General features: G+C 35.8%; 1 protein-coding gene across 2 annotated transcripts; it reads right to left on the reverse strand.

Annotated features, from left to right (window-relative positions):
- Positions 1–4,376: 4,376 nt before the first annotated feature.
- LOC135171787 (uncharacterized) lies at positions 4,377–21,725 on the reverse strand. 2 transcript variants are annotated; one of them, XM_064138374.1, is made up of 4 exons: positions 21,307–21,725; positions 11,210–11,353; positions 7,178–7,276; positions 4,377–5,211 (listed from the first exon to the last, which is right to left on the reverse strand). In XM_064138374.1, exons 2-4 carry the CDS (start codon positions 11,310–11,312, stop codon positions 5,189–5,191), a joined length of 225 nt encoding a protein of 74 aa, XP_063994444.1. In that variant the 5' UTR covers positions 11,313–11,353; positions 21,307–21,725; the 3' UTR covers positions 4,377–5,188. The 2 variants fall into 2 exon arrangements, with proteins under 2 accessions (XP_063994444.1, XP_063994436.1); XM_064138366.1 differs by having other exon boundaries at positions 11,210–11,339; positions 21,307–21,722.

Here is a 21,725-nt window from a genome sequence, read left to right on the forward strand (position 1 = left end):
ACCCTTAAACATTGAACCGTGTAATAAAAATATAGGTCACTGACAACTAATATCCCCATTGATTATTTTCCCATGGAAAATTATTCGATCATAAAATCAAAGAAATAATCTCAACAAAATAAAATTGAATCACCGGTCTTGGATCAAGGCTGATCTGAATCACCTCATGGGCATTAAGATTATTTCTTTCATCATTATAATCTGACGTTGGATTACCACGTGGAGACAATGCAGAATAAAAAGAAAATTTCAATTGAATAGTCTCCGCCACGCGCATTGAACTGTGGTATACATATATAACATATCTGTATGGAGAACCCAATGATATTTACCATCGTAAAGGCTTTACGCTCTACTAGACATGTGGGTTCCCCCCTTGGAAAATGGAGACTGTACCTCTTTTACCTCCACTCTTTTGCGATTAAGATCGTGTTATGTAATCAAATAATCACGTGCCTCACACTGACATACAAATCAAGTGGGCTCATGTCCAGCTATTGCGTTTGTGTGGGGTGGCATGAGGTATGGAAATTGAAGAAATCAAACAAGTGCGGATGAACAAAAATACACGTGTGAATAAACTTAATGGGCATGTACTTTCTCTGGGAGAATCTATAGAATTTCTACCGAATGTGCATAACAATTTTTTTGAAGGTTTATTACAAAGGTAGTTAAATTTCTAGAATTCTATTTTGCTTTTTGAGTCCATTCCTGTTCACCTTTTGAATGAGATATTTTCAAGTTTTTCTCATGCACGTACGGACAAATTTCATAGAAAGTTTTCCGTGAAAGGCATTCGATTTTTCAAATCTCAAATTTTGCTCGGGGTAAGATAAGACATGATATGAAGTTTATTGTTTAGAATATTAAACAAGATATATACAGAATAGATAATGAATAGAGCAGTAATTCTGACAGAGGTAGTAGAAAAAAAATATAAATAATACCATACGATGCAAAAAACCAATAACAGCGAATCAATCACTCTGCGGCGACCATTCGCCCTCGAGAAGTCAAGTAGATGGTACGGTAGAATGATCAGAAATACAAATGTAAAGTCTGAGGACTTCTAAAGGTTTTTAATGTTTTTTTACAACGATCTCGAAGACGATGGAGCCTATTTAATTTTTTCTATTGTTTTTCTTGTTGTCTTACTTTACCCACAATATTTTTTTATGATCGATCCAAAAAAATTTTCTATACAAACATTTTTATTATAATAAGCTTAATATAAATATCTCTTAATTTTTAGAAATCTTTCGTTGATAATTTCTTTAAAAAATAGGACTACTTCAATGTTTGCGTACGTGTTCCAGTGAATTGAAAAAGTAATGATCTTGCTTTTGTTTTTACTTCTCCATTTGGGTGAGAATTGACACCCACGTCGGTGTAAAACCATAGAATTAACGTTACGAAATTAAACGTGGGAGCAAGTAGTCGTTACCTCGTAGGAAATACACTCATAGAAGGCTATGAAAAGCCTCGAGTATTATGAACCCCTTAATAAACATATGTTTTTTCTGGTCATTCGTCATAAGCATCGAACGTATCATGAGTGAACATGTTTTATGGATTCACATGTAGGCAGAATTACATACGCAATGAACCGTTATTCCGTTTTGTTTTGTTAGTTGGAACCTCCAACGCTTGTGGTATCCTTTTTGTCTCGTTTGCTTCGACCAAACTTGGCGCATATGCAATAATTTCCCGGTTGCCTGGCACGTGGTCATTACGTCTACGTCTATCCCCCGTTAGACTCTCAGCCTAACCAACGGTTATCGGCGATTGGCTTCTCATTAAATCAGTAGCTGGTTATGCTAAACTATTGAAGAAATCTACTATCATGAGAGGTATAAATCATGTAATTGTCATAATTCCAACACTCGGGGCATCCTTTTATGTCATCAATGGTTATCAGCCTTTGGTTGAGCTTCTGGATGAGAATAATGACGCGTTTCCTTAAAATCAAGATTTTTCTCCAAGACAAAGACTATTTTTCATATCTGAAACAGCTGTTTAATCGAGCTACTCGATTCATAATTGTTGGGTTATGGATTTAATGTTGGGGAGTCAACTAATGAATGAAATAATTATTTTTAATATGATATGAGAAGATTCTCTGTCAACAAGAGGGTGTTAGAGTCCTTAATGAAAAGCTGGTAGTTTATTTTTGTGAAACAACAAGTGATAGAAAAATAATTTGGTTCGACATTGAGAGGAAAAAATATTTCTTAAACTAGTGTTATTTAAACAAATTATTTCAACTAAGGATTGATCGTCCTGACAGAAAAAAATATCTTCTTGAAAGGTATTTCTCTTAGGAAACCATTTAAAGGTAAAGGCCCAAGTTCAGTTCCAAGCATTGCTGTTACGCCATTAGACTTTTTGCAAAAATCCACTAATAGATGTATTAAACTCTCAATGTTATCAAGTGTTAATGGAATTGCTTATTCAGCTCTAATACTCAAGGGAATTGAGTTGAACGTGTTAAGGTGATCATTGATATTTCAATGACAGCTAGAATTCGCAAACTCATTGTGAAAATTGAACAGCACATGCAACTCAATTTTCATTACATTGACTATTCAGAGAAATCATTAATAACATTGAAGAAAATTCACTCTCACCAACACCTGAAAATCTAAATTTGTAATGATACCATCTCTGCTATCTTCGCGTTATTAAATACATTGTTAAATAACCAATATGGCACCGCGGTCAAGGAAACCAGATGTCATTACAGTAATTAATGACGTTCGAGATAGCCAATAGGTAAATTTTATCGTACGCAGTGACTCTCAGTTTCAGAAAAAAATTTAATCAAGAAACTGTGAAATGACAGTTAAAAACTAGTCAAAAATACCACCATAATTTTCTCCGTCTACCATTGAGGAATAATTTGTTCTGACAGCTCTAAAGCATCAACTCATCCTCCAGGTGGCAGTTCCATTCAAGAAGAGTCATTACAACGAAAAACATCGAATTATTCATGGGATACTAAAGATAATGAGCACAAGGATATACTCAAGATGTTCATTATCATCCTTGAGCCAACGGAAATGCCAACAGACTCTCTCCTCCCTCGATTCACCCACTCAAAAGCTCAATAATCGTGCACGAATCAGATTCTTCTATTCCAGTGAGATTTATTTAAAAGCCGAGAATTTTTATTCATTTATTCAAGAATAGAACAGAAGTGAAGCAGTGGTTACTGCTACAAGACAATGATGAACGCCATTCTGACGTATTCCATATTGTGCAACGTTTGGTAAACCACATAATGGCCCTCAATTTATCAGTGTTATCGTAAAAGAGCAAAAGGTTCACATTGCCTCGAAAATCACGGATCGTTGGAAGGTGATTTATATGATTGCACTGGCTAGTGATAAAAAATATAATAAAATGAATAAAAAACAAGTGGAAAAAGGTAATGTAACACGACGGAGGTGTGGATTCAATTGTTGGCCAATAATTGTTTTCTTCATTCTCTTTCCCTTTGTTTACTTAACGTGAATTGTTTCATGTCTCTGAAGCTATTGGCTTCACGTTATGTTACATTTTCAGGCGTGTAAATTAAAATATTCACGCTTTCCCCTCTTCTCGGTTACAATTGCGTATCATTACGTGAATAAATGTAATAGTTGGGGCCCAACATACGATTAGCAGTTAACTGAGTGAAGGCACTTGTGTCAAAACTGGTAAAACCGGGCCATTTTACTCGTGTGACATTCTTCATTTTTCCCTCCCATCGCTCAGTCAACAGCCCCAAGTTTTAACTGTCCAGATTAATGCGAAAAAAAATGGACGTTATGTAAGTGTTTTACATTAGTGCATTTGCAATTAGCGCGATTGCGTTTTGCTCGGTTGATTTTGAAGTATTTTGGCCTGAGGGGCCCATTCAATTTCACACATTATCGCGAAAATTTGGTCTGATGATTTCAAATTTACGAGTTTTTTTTTTCAGGCAGAAATTAATCCACAATTTGTCACTAATTGCTGGGGATTTATTGACCTCCTTTACTAATTTATTAAGCTATCTTGAATGAATTTATCTGATGGCAATCACCAGAGGTTCATTTAAAAACAGTTAATCCTACGAATGGGACAGTTTTCTAAATATTTCACTTATGAAATAGAAAATGAAAATTTATGGATGCTCTGTGACGGTTTTCACCGAAGAGGTGAGAGTGTTGGCAGTTAACTGAGGAAGTATCCGGGCGTTTGAATACAACATGTAACTTTCGCAATACGTGCGTAGTGACTACAGGGACTGACTTTGAAAACTTGAAAACAAGAGAAATATTATAATTGCATGTGAGAGTTGGTTAATGGTTAATGCTGGTAGGTGAAAAATTTTGTGAAAAAAAAACCATGAATTTCTCTCAACATAAAGATAATTTTTATTGGTAAAAATGAAACAATTTGATTCGTTCAACACACATATCTTATATCTTTGAACATATACTACAGCGTGACATTAATTACAAGATTATTTTTTAAAAAATAATAAAGAATGGATACATTTAGTTTGAAAAATTAATACTACCTATTAACATCTGGAGTTAAGGTACTTCGGTTCTATTACTGGGTAAGAAATAAATAGTTGATACATGTTAATTCATCTAGATCGAATCGCGAAGGAAATCCACCGATGAAGTCATAGAAAAACGAATATTTCAACAAAATGGGAATTTTTTTTTTTTTCGACATCAGTGAAATGACTTCGACAATGGCTTTCTTTCAAGCGAATGCGTGAACACCTGTTGACGGTAACAAAATCGTTACCGGACTGAGAATATTGCCTATGAAAACAGGAAAAGAAACCATAAAAAATATATAGAACCTCAAGTGTTTAAACATCTCGACACACTGTGTACACATATTAACCTATAGAATGTCACCTTGGGATGCCCGACAATCCTCGATATGTTCACCATATAAAAATCGATGTCGCTCCTCTCTAAACTTGCATAAATTATTGCACAATAGTCATCAACCAGGAATTTTCTCGTCTCAAAAGTGTCAGATGAATGAAAATATTCACTAAATTACTCTCAAGGCCAACGAATAAGTCAGTCTCAAGGTCATTGATATTACCATGACCATTTTAATGTCTACCGCAACCGTCGTGGATTGCACGACGATCGATGTTCCTCACCATCGATTACGCGCAAATCCGTCATTACTTCTAAAAGTAATAAGCGAAGAAGCCTGAAACATAAATAAATAATTCAAGGTTAACGAATGATTGATAACACCGTCAAAACCTTGACGGCAGTCGCAGGAGATCACAACAAGAGAGAAACAAGTATGGGAAAAAAAATGGTAAAACAAGATTGTAAGCGATTACTCAATGAATGCGACAGTTGCAAGATCACGTAAGGAACGTGTCTGATCATTAACTTGGAATGCCTTACTCAGACGTCCACGTGATTAGTGTAAGTGTCTCGATATAAAAATTGTGGTTCTTCAATCGTTTTAACACCTGACAATAATCGCGTAATACGACGATTAAAACATTTAACTGATGATTGTTTCTGATTTCGAGCAATAACAGAAGTTCGCAAGCACTGCGCAGTATTTTTATATTCTTCAACAATTACGAGGCGGCATATAAAGCAATTTGAGTCATTTATTTAAAATATTGTGTCACAAGGGGATGAAAGCGAGGTGATTCTCCAATTTACGATCGTTTGTGATGAAACGGGATGGGATTTCCTTAATTGCAAATGGTGATATCATATCATAATTAAGGGAGATAATTAGAGAAGATAAGGATGTTAGATTAGGAAATTCAAGTTTGTTATTTCATTAACGGCAATGATTTTAATTTCAGTCCTCCAAACCAGACTTTTTTTCGATTCTCAAAGAAATTCGAGGGGAGACCATAAATTTATTTCCCTACACAATGTTCCTGCAAGTACTCGAGTAAAACTGGACCCTTTTTTCAAGGTCACAATTAAAACCTGGTTGTTATCAAACTGAGAATATTTTGTCCAAAATCCCCAACGATATAAATATTTTTCCTCTACGAGACCATTAACGATCAACCGCATTCTACGCAATAATCGTCACTTCCTTCTCCCTGATCTTGACCCTGAGACTGGTTCAAGCGGGGATCGTTGCTCTGTAATTTGCCGAGAGGCATCTGTGCCTCAGCGCGAGGTCACCAAAGTTGGAAACGTCCTTGTCAATGCACCATTACGACCTCCGTAATGTAACCCGTTACGCTTGGGCGTCTAAAGTCTAGAGGCTGAGGAAGGTCATGAATACTCTTAGGAACGAGTTTTTGATGCCCCCAGGGTTAGACGAAAAAAAAAAAACGCCACTTTCCCTCTTTTACTCCTTCAACAGCCGGAAGCAATGGTACGTAAATATGTATCATGCAGGCTAATGCTAGCTGGTGGACAATTTTGACAGAGGATGCATACATCACAGCCAATTAACCGGAAATTGATGCCCAATAAACTACGTCATTTTGTAGCCTTCAGGATTTTCCCAAATGGTAATTAACCTATTGGTGAAAAACGTTCAGAAAATTGTTACTTGATAGATCAGGTACGTTAAAATCAAGGTGGTGTGTAATTAGTTCATCCCAACCTCTTCAATTATCACCCAATCAGGACTGGAATTCCACCGTTGAGGATAAATTATCAAGACAACTACTAATACATTAACAAACACATGTTTCTGCGGTTAGAGTCAAGGTATCTGAGTGGTATGCATTCACATCCAATTTTTAAACCCACAACAGCCCATACAAAGATTGAACAAGGAAATTTGTGTTTCGGTTTATCACGAGGATAGGAGTAAGGAGGTAGTAGACAAGGTTTGTATATTTTTATTCATCAGATAACCCTGAACACCTTCTTAATTACTCATTGAGGAATGGTGGGTCATCTGGGGATTTCCAATTGGGATTTGATTGAACAAATTTTCTTTCAGGCATGTTAATCAATACGTGAAACATAAATAGTTTATTGTGACAATTCTCTCTGTATGGTGGTGAATTATTAAAGGACAAATGGGGATGATTGTTGGTGGTAACTAATCTGGACATTTGTCATTATCTAAGATCTCTATATACATGAGGTGCAAGGGACTTCTTCTCCGATCCTAATACGTCGATGAAATCGATGATAAGAGACAAATTATCATCGTCCAGCTTTTCCGTTACCTGAGTTGGGTGGCACAAATCCAAATCCACTAGCGCCAACTATGACACCACTGGTATCAGCTGGATTTCCAGGTGGTCCCACCGGGAACAGCACGGGCCCTGTAATTATACAGTAAATATTTAAAATATCGGATCACATCCAGTGATTATCACCTTCATCAATTCCGTTAATAATGAATTCGGAGCAGAACCAGAAGAGAGAATTCGTTGTATGAATTCAATTCATTCTTTGAACACAAGTCCACAGTTTTCCTTGGCAGTGACGAAAAAAGTGCTCTACATTTATATTCACCGGAATTTTTTGCGATAGAGTGATGAAACATTTCTTGTTACGACTTTTGTAAACGCCTTTTTAGTGCACTCAGCGAGGCTTTACGGAATTTGTGAGAAAAACTATATTAAGCAGCCGATGAAGACCGTGTTGAGCACTCAAAAGGTCGCGTCATTTGTTTCCTACTATGTGGAGTTTGGTTCTGTCCTTGAAATAAGTTGAATATTGCGTAAATCTACCACCGGCATTATTCGCAGGAAAACGATCGAAAAAGTCACTTTGCATTTAGGTCACCTCAAAGAATCATAGTCCCGTGATAAACTGCCTTCACAACTGTCGCTAAATTGAGTTGTTCATCGCAAGGAACGATCTGCAAAACCGTGATTTCACAGTTCAACGATCATTGCGGTATTATCAGCAATATGAGTACAGTTGGTCCTGAATAGCATCGATCAGCGTAAAAAGAAGGCACTCAAAAAGAAAATCAAAAATTATGATGGGAAGAAATACTGAGGCAACTTTCATCAAATCCAAATACCCTTCACTAATATTTTATGAAGCCGAGGTACAATAGATGATGGTTAGAACAAGAAAAAGGAAATAGCTCAACTCTGGAAATGTCTGTTTCAATATTTCGATTCGATTTCATCTCTTTCAGGTTTTTAATGCCCAGCGGAAGGTGGACGACTTGAGCATTTGAAAAATTAGCTCACTACTTAATTGAGTTTGCTATTATTCCTGCGTTATCCATATTTAAACGATTGAAAAAATTACTTTATATTCAGGTTATTCCAAAAAACCATAGCTCCGTAAACTGCTTCCATAACCGCCGCAAAATTAAGTTGTTCAATGCAAGAACTAGCTGTAAAACCGGATTTTCACAGTTGAATGATCATTTTTGTATTATCAGCAATATTAGCACGGCTGCCTCAAGTAGTACCGATCAGCATAAAAAGGAGGCAGCAATGAAATACTAAAAAACAAAAACGAGAAATAGCCCACCGACTTTCATCAAATCTTGATGACATTCAATGTAAACCCTCTGGGCCGAAACCTCCACTGAGTTGTACCTGGCTTCTCGCAGTAGGGAAGGACCAAGCGTAGTCAGTCCACCATTTGCCACACTACCTGCGGCCGCCAACTGGAGCGAATTAATTTCGATACAGAGGGTTAACTAATAAAATCAAAATAGCAGCAGATACACAGTAGATGATTCCATTATTTTTTGTAAAATTAATATTGCGATATTTTGATTAGATTTTTGAGCCCTTGTAATATTGACGTAATACTTTGCGGAATTTGATCTCGTTTCTGAAGTAAGTTGGATACTACCCATATCCGCTACCATCGTTATTCACATGGAACCGATCGAAAAAATTACTTTGTATTTAGGTCATCCCAAAGAATGATAGTCCCGTAAACTGCCTTCGTAACGGCTGCAGATTAAGTTGTTCATCACAAGAAACGATCTGTAAAACCGTATTTTCACAGTTCAACGATCATTTCTCTATTATCAGCAATGTTAGTACGGCTGGCCTTGGGTAGCACCGATTAGCGTAAAAAGAAGAGAGTAAGAAAATAGAAAATGGTCAAAAGAATAATGAGGAGAAACAGTTCAGCGACTTTCATCAAATATCGATGACAACCAATATTAATTGCAGCAGTTGAAACCGACTCAATAATGAAGCATAAAAAATGATTCTCACTGACGAAAAGAACCTGTTCCACTAATTCTTCAAATATCTATTTCAACATCATGATCTAATTTTGTATTTTTTTAATTGTAATTGGTGTGTATTAACCAGCTGAAGATAAATGGTTTGAGTATCTTGAACATTGATTTCATCGTCTATGAAGTTTATGGGGTTTCGTCTTGTTCTTGCAACGATGTGAAGATTGCTTGAGCCGACTATCAGCATTATTCACATGGAAACGGTTGAAAAGTCACTTTGAATTTAGGTCACCCCAACGAATCATAGTCCCGTAAACAATTTTCGCAACCGCTACGAGATTGATTAAAAGGAACGATTTGCAAAACCGGATTTTTAAAGTTTAACGGTCATCTTTTGTTGGAATATAGCCTCAGTCTTCTACGAATTGATTTCTATGAGTCTATGGTTTCAAAAATGGATCAACATAGAGAGAGATGTTGGGACTAGACATAAACATAAGCCATGAGGTCATGTGGCAAAGGAACTGGGGATCCTTTGTCACATTATGACGATTTTTCTTTTGATCTCGTTGACCACTTTTAGTCTGCTGTGGCAGGTCGTAGTGAACAGACATTTCTTCCTCGTGCCATTTTCAATAAACTTCAATTAACGTATTAAATCCACTGTGTTCAAAGTTATTTCTCTGTCCCCCACATTCACTTATGTTTCTATTATCAGGAAAGTAAGCACGGTTGGACTTGCATCCACCGATCGTTATAAGACAAAAATAATAAACGAATAAGCACCAATGGTGATGACTAAAAAAAGTCCAACGATTTCCATCCAATCTTAACAACAATCAATATTAACCGAAGCAATTAAAATCAAATCAAATGAACAATCATTTCTATTAATTCTATAAATATATTGTAGCATTATGATTTCGTACTGTATTTTTTAAATTCTGATCGAACTGCATTAAACAGTTAAAGATAAGTGGCTTAAGTCCTTAATACGTTGATTTTATACTTCATAGAGTTAATGGAGTGTGTTGTTGTTCTTGCAATGATCCCAAGATTGCCTAAACCAACTATTAGCGTTATGCACATGAAAACGATCGAAAAATCACTTTGCATTTAGGTCACCCCAAAGAATCACAGTCCCGTGACAAACTACCTCCGCAACTGTTTCAAAATTAAGTTATTCATCACGAGGAACGATCTGGAACCCGTATTTTCACAGTTCAATGATCATCTCTCCATTATCAGCAATGTAAGTGCAGGTAGCCTTGAGTAGCAATGATCAGCATAAAAAGAAAACACCGAGGACATAGTAAAAAATGGTACTAAGAGAAATAGTTCAATGAGGATCGTCAAACCTAGACAACATTCAATATTCATGGATGAAGTCAAAACCAAATCAGATGCATAATAAACAGTGCTCCCATTAATTTCTTGGCCACCATACGAGGACACTTGGTAGGTTTTTTTAGCATCTGCCGATTGTTTGGAACAATCAGAATTAACAACCGTGGAGATCCACAGCCTTCAATTAATCCCGAATAACCGCAGTTCCATGACAAACTACCTTCCTAACAGCTGTAAAATTAAGGTATTGATCACCAAGCATGATCTCTAGAAGTGCTTTTTCACAGTTCAACGATCATCGCTGTATTATCAGCAGTGTGAGTACAAGTGGCCTTGAACAACAATGATCAGTATAAAAAGACGTCAGCAAAAACTAACCAGAAATAATGATAGAGAGATAACAGTCCAGCAGCATTCCATTCGATCAAGCATAAAGGTCATCGATCGACTGTCCACGATAACAAATGTATATCATTCAAGCTGATGATCTACTTATTGACTGCATTCAGCACCTACTCTAATACTGAGTAGTCGATTCACACACGTGAGTGGATAGCCGCCCATCGTCAGACATTTGAATTACAAGTAGCTGAAGAGATACATCAGAGAAAGTGCTGATGAAGACATTCACTCCGGAAGTTATACGAGACCATAAATTTCGAAACCCGTCACAGACATCATTGCCTTAATCATTGAGATGGAGGATTCAGCGTTGGTTTAACTATTTTTCGGTGTTACTTGCCTCGATTGGATCGTGGATCTCTCATTGGTGATGCAGCACGTAGATAGGGCCCAAAGCCAGTGAACAGTTGACTGTAGTCCTGTGCCAGTGCACCTGACACCATGGCGAGTGCTATGACAATTATGGCAATCTGAAAAATCAAATCTTTTATCGGTTAACGTGTATTCCCGGGGATATAAATTCTCGGTAAATATTGCTGAAAGCGTTAAATTTGCGGATTTATTTATTACCAGTTATTATCTCTATTGACCAATACGTTAAGTTTGATAGAAATAGAATGATAAAACTTTCAGACTCTCGGCCAGTTTAGTGCCTATTTAATATTCTCCGATTTATCGTTATTTTCAGGTTTTAACGAGTGATCAGCTTGATATACCGGTGCGCAATATTGAGGGAAAAATCGGATTATATCAGCGCGACATGGGGACTGGAATCAATTAGGTCTGAATGAACCAGTGCTTTCGCCAAGTGAAATTTCGCAAGTTTGATACATATCATTGGGCACTGTTTACTTCAATGATTCGCGTTTGGCGGAAAAATTTCCAGCCGACTTTAGGCATTTAATTTGAATCCTCTTGTGGGTAATGCAACATGTGGGAGTGTTTATACTATTACGGTAATGTTATGCGTGATCTCCGCCCGTACCATGCGTAACTGGCTGATGATGAATAGAGGAAAAAAAAGTGGAAATGAGGCAAATGGGTGATGAACGCTCGCACGGTCGAGGGACACTTGGCATGCGAATGACAATGATCCAGACATGAGCGGTAATTTTTACATATTTCTTACGGTTTTTTTGGCTCCGTTATTAAATAGTCTCCCTCTCTCTGCTGGGGTAACTTGCATAAATACACATTTTTTGCATAAATAAAAATCTTTGCGTAATTTAGTAGTGAAGCGACACAACGGTTTAAGTAGATACGGACTATTTCCCATTTTTTAATGAATATCGCCAATTCTCATGGAATAATCTTGACCAATTTGCGAGTAGAATGAAAGTTCAGTGATAAAAAATGTTGAATTTTTTAAAATAATGTGAATATTTCTATTAACTCAAGCCGTAAATTATGATGAATTTATCCTGATTGAAATTCCTTTTGTCGGTAATTTTTATGAAGAGATTATCGTTGAACATAGCTATATTTTTTTCATATGTTTTTTTTTGTTCTAAATCGTTTTCACAGAGTTAACTTTACCAAGTTATTTACTTCTGACGCAGTTTTTTCCCGGGGCTATTTTATTAACAACCGGTTGATGGATGTGGGGTCGTATGTATTTAACTCTCCGAAATAATGAAAAGCAAGCTTGTTAATAATACCCAACACATGAGTTATACGTAATAGTAATAATTAACGGTAATATTCGTGGTTTTCTTTAACACCCGAGGAGAGAGTGACTCATCACTTTTAACCAGGTGGTTATCCATATTTTCGATTGAAAAAAAAATTTTTATTGGGTGCTAACGGAGTTTTGACAGGGAGAATCGGGGATACCTCAGGTAAATCTGAAATTTTGATGGGAAATTGCGGGGGCAGAAGGTTCTTCCTCGAAGAGGAGTTACCGTTTAAAAATATATTTCTTCCTTCGCGGTTCAGTAAGCGCTACTTACGTAAATCGCGAGTGATGAAATGCTTACGTTAGCAGGGTTGTACACTCTGTTTATTTATCATTGACAGTAGACATTTTATATTTGTGATAAAAAAGAAATGATGGCTAAAGGCACATGGGAATGTAATTTTTGCTGAAAAAATAGTAGATTTGTTTTATTGGAGTTTTATGGATATGATGTAAGGATTTAGTGAGATAGGATGCTACATTCAGTATGGAATCCGCTCAATTTGCGATTAACAAATAAGAAAACCGGTCGTTATTGAGACTGGGGTTTAAGTCCATAAAATAACACATTAGTATTCCTCGAGCTCAATGATCATGTAGATCGGCAATAGATTTTTGTTAAATTTATACGTGCATGGTAATGGTGTGTGGAGTTGTGTGTGTTAGCGGAAATGAGAGGGATTCGGTGAGCTCGTTAGGAATGGTGCGAGATGTTACCGTCAATTTCCCGTCTGGCCGCACACGCCCGATAACAAAATTATATAAAATTGACTCTGAAAAATCTCATTATATGCAGGAAAAAAAGGGTATGATTTCACTAACATGTTTCTGATTTTAAGAGACGTTGAAAAATATTTTATAAAATTTTAGTAGAGGAATCTAAAAGTTTTTCGGGTTTTAGTAGTGAATATTCACGAAAAGTTTTATCAGATAAATATAGATAATCTCAATTACGGTGAGATCGACATTTTTACCCCATGAATATGTCATGACTTGGTGGAAATGATCGGTGAGAAACAAATGTTTTCCTGATCCAAATAAAGACATTATTAGTTGGAAATAGAATCATTGTTCAAACGGCGAGGAAAACGAATTTATTAACATGTAATAATCCTCTATTTGGTTCAAATGACTCGTTTATTTAGTTCTGGTAGAGAATGTATTCGGAATAAATACATAAATTTCTGTCAAATAATCGAGACATTTTCATTCAAATAATATGAGTCTAGTCATTTTCAACAAAATTATCGTTGGAGTAATCTAATGAATTTTAAATAAAAGGTTTTGTAAAAAAACGGAAAAATTTCAATTATTTTTAGTTAAAATGAGAAACTTCTTCCCTTTGTAAATTTACAGCAGCAAAGTTGAGTATAAAATCTAAATGGTGTTTACATGAAATAGCACTAAAGTTTTAATTATCAATTAGTGTTGTTAATTTTACGATGTTAATCAACTACTCGTTTTCCCAAGTGCAACCTCATGAGCACAATTATTTTTTTATAACAGTGCGTACTCCTTTATTTTTATTCGAACCATAAAATAATCTAATGAATTTTTAATGAAGGATTTTGCAAATAGAAAAAAGGGAAATTGAGGGATTTTCATTAGAAACTTCTTCCCTTTCGTAAGATCACAACAGCAAATGTAGATGAAAAGCAGTTTAAATGAAGCATATCTAAAGTTTTAATTATCAATTAGTGTTATTAATTTTACGATCTTAATCAGCTACTCATTCTTCTAAATGCAATCTCATGGCCGTAATGACTACCTATAATAATCCGTTTCTCTCTCTATTCTACGCATAAAGTATTTGACTAAATTTCCAATAAAGAATTTTACCTGAAAAATTTTAAGATTCTGAGTGGAAAAGGTAAACGTGTCAATATAAAATCGAAATGACGTGCAAATGAAACATCTCTAGTGCTTCGATTGTCAATTAGACTCATTACTTTTACGATCCTAATGAACCATGTGTTTTATCACAAGTAATATTTTTTTATTCTGTCGTAAGAATAAATTTGAATAATGAATTTCCAATAAGGAGTTCTGTGAAAAAAGAAACTCCAATGATTAATGATTTTGACTGGAACCTACTGTAAATTTATTTTCCTTTGTAAGGTCGCAATAAGAAACTTCAATATAAAATCATAATGATGTTTAAATGGAACATCTCTGAAGTTTTAATTATCAATTAATGTTCTTAATTTCATGATCTTAATCAACCACTCATTTCCCCGAGTGCAATCTCATGTACACAATATTTTTTTTGTAATAAAGACATATTTCTTTATTTTTGTTCTAAGGATGCTATTGCAATTGTCGAGGGAGACCCAGGTATCCGACACACATGCCCGACTACCGTGACCCAACGGTATACCACCGAGATTGTGCCGATGTGATATAATACCACTGGCGCATTTATATCGCTCATGGGTGGATGTTGGGTGAGTACTTCCGAGATAACCACCTGCCTTCTTCAGTAAAATTGCAGTAGTCGAAAAATGAAAGTGATTTCAATTAACACGAGATACGTTTTTATCCATTTAATTGACAATGGCAGAGATGACAGAAATATTTTGCTGGTCCTGGGATGAGTCATCGACCGATCAATTCCACTTTCACCAATTTCTCTGGTGTTTTTTTTATTATCAAAATTTACTCCGGCTCATTAAATACTTTTTTATAATGCGTCCAATATTTTATTGAGTTGTCGATTAAACCACATGTTTATTTTGATCGGTGGTTATTCTACTTGACTTTAATACCCACCATACAATGTACTGTGTTACAGACTGTTGGTTATTTTACTCATTCGTTTCCACTATAAAATTCCAGTTTCACTTTCATTGAGTTTACCCTCATGCTTCTTACGATTTATCAATGACGTGCATTTTGTTTAGATCGGGCCAGCTTTCTAATAATTTTTATAAATCACAGGTGGATTTATAGTCATTGAAAATTGACTGATCTAATTATCGCAATTTCTATAGCTTTCGATAATTTTACGGATCATTTTGTGTTGATTATGAACAGTTACTGGCGATTTAATTTTTTCCACGGGTCATTCTGATATCTATCGGCTATTGATTATCGATATACCGGCGGATCGATGAGTTTTAATGATAAAAATTCCTGATCGGCGTATCGCGATATTTGTTACACCTTGCCGGAAGAGAATGTGGAGTTGTCTGGTGTATGAAACGCTACAATAGGCCCACTACATATCAGAATCGCGTACAGGGTTCCGCTGAAATACTTGCAGTCACCTTGGCCGATGCCAGCTCAAACTCACGATTGCAATATTTGATAAGAAGAAACTTATGATATGTTAGTTGTTATACGTTCACATGGTCAACGGTGAATATCACGCAATTGTGAACGCAACTAATGGCTGAATTTCCAAACGTTGGGCGAACATTCTTTCGTCTTTTTCTCGCGTATGTCTGACGTAATCGAGTGATCTCGATGCATGTGGACACGATAGAAGGTAATCCGGGAGACAATTGCGGAGGTTGGTGGTAAGTTTGCGGGGATTTTCGTGGGATTTTATGCTGTTTGGAGAAAGTTTGATGATTGGATTGAGCTGCGATGGCCGAATTTTTTTGACTGCATTTTCGGATTACATTAGTTGGAAATTCTGTCACGTGAAATTTCACGAAATGTTTGCATGGTCTCGACTACCACCAGAAATCCAGTGGAATTATTTCGCGAATTCGTTAGATTTTTTCATGATATTTTTCCATGTGTGCATTTCAGGAAAATTATTAGCGAGTAGAACAATTTACGGCAATATCTATATTCTTCCGTTTTCAATTAATTTTCATTGAAAAAATGGGTTACATAATCTTATACGGAAAGGAATGTTGGGTAAAAATTATCTAGAAAATCTCAACAGATTTTAGTATGTAAAATAATCGTCGAACGAAGAATAATTCGTTGAATACTTTTTGTGGGGAATATTTTATGTCTGATTCGGTGAACAAATCAAATTTGTGGATGTGAAATTATAGTTCATTGAGTTGTAACATTTCTCGCATCGATATGGAATTTTTTGTGGCACAATTGCGAAGGACATAGGGACGGAAGAAAGTTAAATTTTACCATACCACATTGGGTGAGAAAATTCTTCTGTTACACGAAAATTGCTACGCATTGACTCATTGTTCACGTTTGATGGCGTAATTTTTTATGGAAATTCCTGGTCAATTTCACAGTTTCAGGACAAATTACCCTCATGTTCAGTTAATTTTTCGGAGTCATCATAGAAAAATCCACCATTCAAATTATCGTTTGCGTGATGATCTTCATGATCGTATTAATATGTATTTTTAAAAATAATTTTGTAGTTCTCCCCTTTGCTACGATGAATAAAAATTAAATTTTTGCAAAAATTATTTTAAATTTTGCTATACCCTAAGGAATCGTTTATTTGATACGAAGCAAGAGTTGTTCAGATGCAGGTAAGATGCAGATGAAGGTAATTATAATGAAAAATTTATTGCATGCTGAAGCTTCAATAATATCTACTCCATTTTTATTTTCATGTTTACATACGAAAATTTCCTCAATCAAATACCGCGTGAGTTCTTGATACCTCACTCGACAGGCACCTGACGACTTTTATTGAATTTATAACAAAAATGAGAAACATAAATTTGAATATTATCGTTTATTAGTTGGAATGCCACGGTTCGGCAGTCTCGAGTGTATAAAACGCCTGGAGTCTGCGGTATGTGTATATAACTTGGTGAAATCATGACGATGGAAAGGATCACGCGGGGGAAACGCTTCAGATCCTTAACGAGATGTTAAAATACATTTGCGACTTTCAAAATAAATTCCGCCCTCTTTTAGCATTTTTCTATTTATGAATAAATTTTTTTTTCAACTTCCTGCGCAAATGAAACTGAGAATTCTCAGTATCTGTATTAATTTATGGTGGACAGGTGTGCGGGAGAGTCGAAAGAAAACAATCGCTGGCCTCTGATGCGGTATGTGCGTGAGTTAATGACGATAATTCAAATAAAATGACGTTGGAGGTTCAAGGAAGTTGAGTGTTTATGATTGCAGGTGGTTTTGTGTGGGATATACGTGCTTTCTTTTTTGCGTGACAGTTGTCATTTTCATTCACTGAAGAATTTGGCCAAGGTCCTTGAGATTCACACGAGACTAGTAATTAAATGAAAATTATCTAGCATTAAATTTTTATAAATGAGAGGAGTATACACTGTGAATACCGTGAAAAGTACAGAGATTTGAGGAGAATAAGAAATAAAATTTCTTGTGTGAACTTCAATTTACAACGAATGGTTTCTGAGATATTCAGGAAGGACGAAGAAGATATGCGTAAACAACCATTTTTATGAATTTTCTAAACATCTTTGCATCCACTAGTTTTCGAAAAAAATGTCAGGAAAAATTTTTCAAGATCTGAAACTTTTCTGCCGAAAGATGTAAATAAAAAAAACTGTTGAAATATTTTAAACCATCGAAATATTCTAGCCACAATGATTCTCACATTATTCAGCAAAACATTAAAAGCCGGACTAGTTATGAATAATTGAGTACTTTTTGTACTAGAGAATTTGAAAAATCTCTTGCCATTTTTCCCTAAATGCACAATCCTCCAATATACTGGGAAAAAATCGAATGATTTCTTCGAACACTACTACAATAAAAATAATCTCCAACAAAAACAAAATGTTTCCCAAGTAATTATTCCAATCGCCACTGATATACGGTTATACGAATACCGTTGCAAAATCCTAGTGTAAAAAAAGTCCACTGTTTATTTGTAAAAGGGAGGAAACGTCCTTGAATGAAAAATCATATCGTTCACAATTTTTTCTTTCACTCATCTCGTAACACCGTCCCTATAACTCTGCATGTAAATGACACGATGGGGAAGTGTGAGTTCAATGTAATTGTTGATGTTAATTGGGCCACCACCCCTGACCCCATTCCAACCAATCCTTTTTTCGCCGAGGCGCGTGCTAGGCACCCCTGTTGCAACAGCAGTAGCAAATTTTACCATAACCAGTCGATTTAATGATAATGATTGGCCCCATGATAAATAAAAATGATCCGGTCGATATTTAACCGATTGGATGTTAATATTCTGCAGTTGATAGACTAAAGTAACGAAATATGTTATTTATGGGGGGGATTTATTTCTTCGGGTTATTTACAACCGCGTAAATCTCAGTCTTCATGAGTAATCGGTTGGAACATGCAAATGAGGTAACAACGACGTTCCAAAGCGTCATTATCATCATCAAGAGGGATAAATCGATATGGACCAGATGTTAGTCTACAATGATTACGTGAGTTGACGTTCGTGCTCTGGGCAAGGTCAGGTGATCGCTTTGTGCATCAATGGTATCACCCTAGCTTCTGAAAATGTCCGGGTGAATTTATGTATCTCGCTCTGAACTGCATGAAATTTATGCCGAGCGGTTAAATTGTCAGGTTCTCAGCGGAGTTATTATTTATGGAACATTAAAGAGTGTTCAAGTATTCAGGAAACAAGGGAAGAAAAATTTATGGTGGAAGAAGACCTTAGAATCAAGTAGCCACATAGGGGTTTAGCGTCAGGGTTTTAAGCGGATTACTAGGGAACAATGCAATAAATCTAGCAAAAGGCGCCATTTTATTTTGATTTTTTTAATAGTAGACTGCGATTTTTACTGCATTCGCAATTGAAATTCCTGCGGGGGTGGTATACTGATTTTTTAAATTTAAGGGTGGATTGTGAGGATTTTGTATGGAGTTCGAGAACCTCTACAGAATAATCCCCATCGTTAATAAAATTTACTGATATATCTGTAATAAGGGGGACTTATGAATTAATGAGTCTACCAACATAATCTGCGCTAGGGTTCAATAATAATCGTTAATCCTAAAAATTCACATTAACCCGCAAATATCTGCGAAACTAGATTCACCTAAAAATGTCGGAGAATCGTGCCTTGTAAAACAGGTTTCATGAATTGACCTAAACCGCAAGTTCCGTAATACCAGTAGAATCATCTGTATCACATTGCGCAGTATCTTTTGCATCACTTCACTGTCAAGATCATCATTACCTTCCGGTAAAAAGGACTACGGTTCAAGCTCAAATTCCCATCTGCAATCTTTCTCCAAGAGAAAAGTTCAATAGAAAATAACCGAAAAGTTGTATAATTTTCGAGGGAATTGACCGTTCGGGAAAAATTAACAAATTAACTTGAATTTTTACGCTATGGAAAAAAAAGTTTCGGTTTATTCGCTAACAATAAAGGCCCTTTCGGCGTAATTTTCCTGCAACGTTTTGTAAAATCCAATTCGTTTGATAATTTTTCCATGAAATAAACCATTTGTGACGTTTCAACGCTCCGCGCTGAAATGTCACAAATACATTACACTATCCTCATACTCACTCTCCCCTAATTAATCTAATTCACTCAATTACCCCAACTTAAGACACAATTAAATCAACGACTTTTTTATTCATGTCTACTTTCGATTCATTTTCACTTGTGCACGCAAACCGCGAACCTATTAAAACCTTCAGTGCATCAATATCACGCGAACAAACAATAATATCACTTCAGTACGATGTAATTCTGGAATTCTTAAATCGCACGTTGCCATTGAACCACTCATAATCAATTAATCAATGAACGTGGATTGAGAACATTTTTCGTTGATCAATATGAGAATTCTCGTTGCTCATTAATTCAGCTTGGAATGTTATTGAAATGACAGGGGAATTCTGACTACAAGGGAAATAAACACAATTTGTCCTGCTCAACAATTTAAAAGATAAAGATAACAAAGTTGTTTGATAAAATCCACATGTGGAATGTCGTGCTCACTAATGGGATATGACGGATAGTGTCTCCCCCAATATTATTCGCAATTTCACAGTCGAAAGAATTAATTAATTAGTGATTTGATGGGTTTAAGTAAAATCCAAATTTTATTTGAAAATATCGATATTTGAAATGTCTTGTTAATTAACAGATTGCTGTGAATGACTTTCCGTTCAATTTTATTTGTATTGGTAGTGCGAAGGAAATTAATAAATCTGAGATTTAAAAAATTTCATATTTGACATATCTTGGGAATTAATACGACAGGACATTTGATTCCCCTCTTTTAATTTATTTATGATTCCAAAGGACATTGAAAAAAAATTGTTTGAGAAATTCAATGTTTGGAATGTCTTGCAAACTAATGTCTCACGACGGATGGTTTTACTTGCAATTTTATTAATAATGTCACTCAAGAGTTAATTCATCTGTGACTTGAAGAGATGTCGAAAAAAGCTGAAAGCCAGCATTTGCTTATTTGTCATGTCGCAAATTTCTTCATTTTGCTAATAAATTTTGCGTGATAATGTCCGGGAGAGCCACTTTTCACTTTTGGGAAAGTACTTCAACAAATACACCGAACATCTAAAGCCCGAAATTCCGCAAAAACCTGCATTGAATGTGTTTAAAAAATTGCTAATTACGAACAACTTTGTCTCCGCCTATTCCCTCGTGTTTCAATGACACCACCAAAATCAATAATTGTTTTGAACCAGATGAGCAACAATAATGCCTCAATCCCCTGAATTTCTCAAAGTCCCACGGGAATAAAGAACTTCCAGTATAATGTACGCTGATTAATCACTCAAAATTACCACTGAACTCACGATCAAGATAATCGCCACTTGATAACAAACTTTACAAATAAAATATAATTCTCTATGAATGAAAAATTGACACTTTACTTACGAGTCTCATGGCGCTAGCTGATGTATATTCGCGAACAGATGATTAAAAATAAACTGAGTAACTAGAGGAGGGAAAACCTCGGTTGGTGTATAGTCTCGCTCGTTAACTGTTCTGTTCTGGTATTACCAGTGCGGGTAAAGAAAGAGCGGACGAGCGTCACTGGACTAGTAACAACGGTTGTACAAGAGTTATACGGGAGGGGTTGACGGAGAAAGAGAATATGTGGAGGAAAGTGGGAGGTTTTGAAATCAAAAGTATTGCTATTTCTCTGATTCGCCGATTTCTTAGTTTTTCAGTCAAACTCTTTGCATTGATTATTGGCCGATAATCTGATGAAAATTTTCGATTATTATTTGAATAATATATTTTTCGCGTTGCTTGCCATGCGAAGAGGCTTGTTCGATTGATGAGGTGGGGAT

Source organism: Diachasmimorpha longicaudata, chromosome 1 (assembly GCF_034640455.1).
Source record: "Diachasmimorpha longicaudata isolate KC_UGA_2023 chromosome 1, iyDiaLong2, whole genome shotgun sequence".
Lineage (NCBI taxonomy): Eukaryota > Metazoa > Arthropoda > Insecta > Hymenoptera > Braconidae > Diachasmimorpha > Diachasmimorpha longicaudata.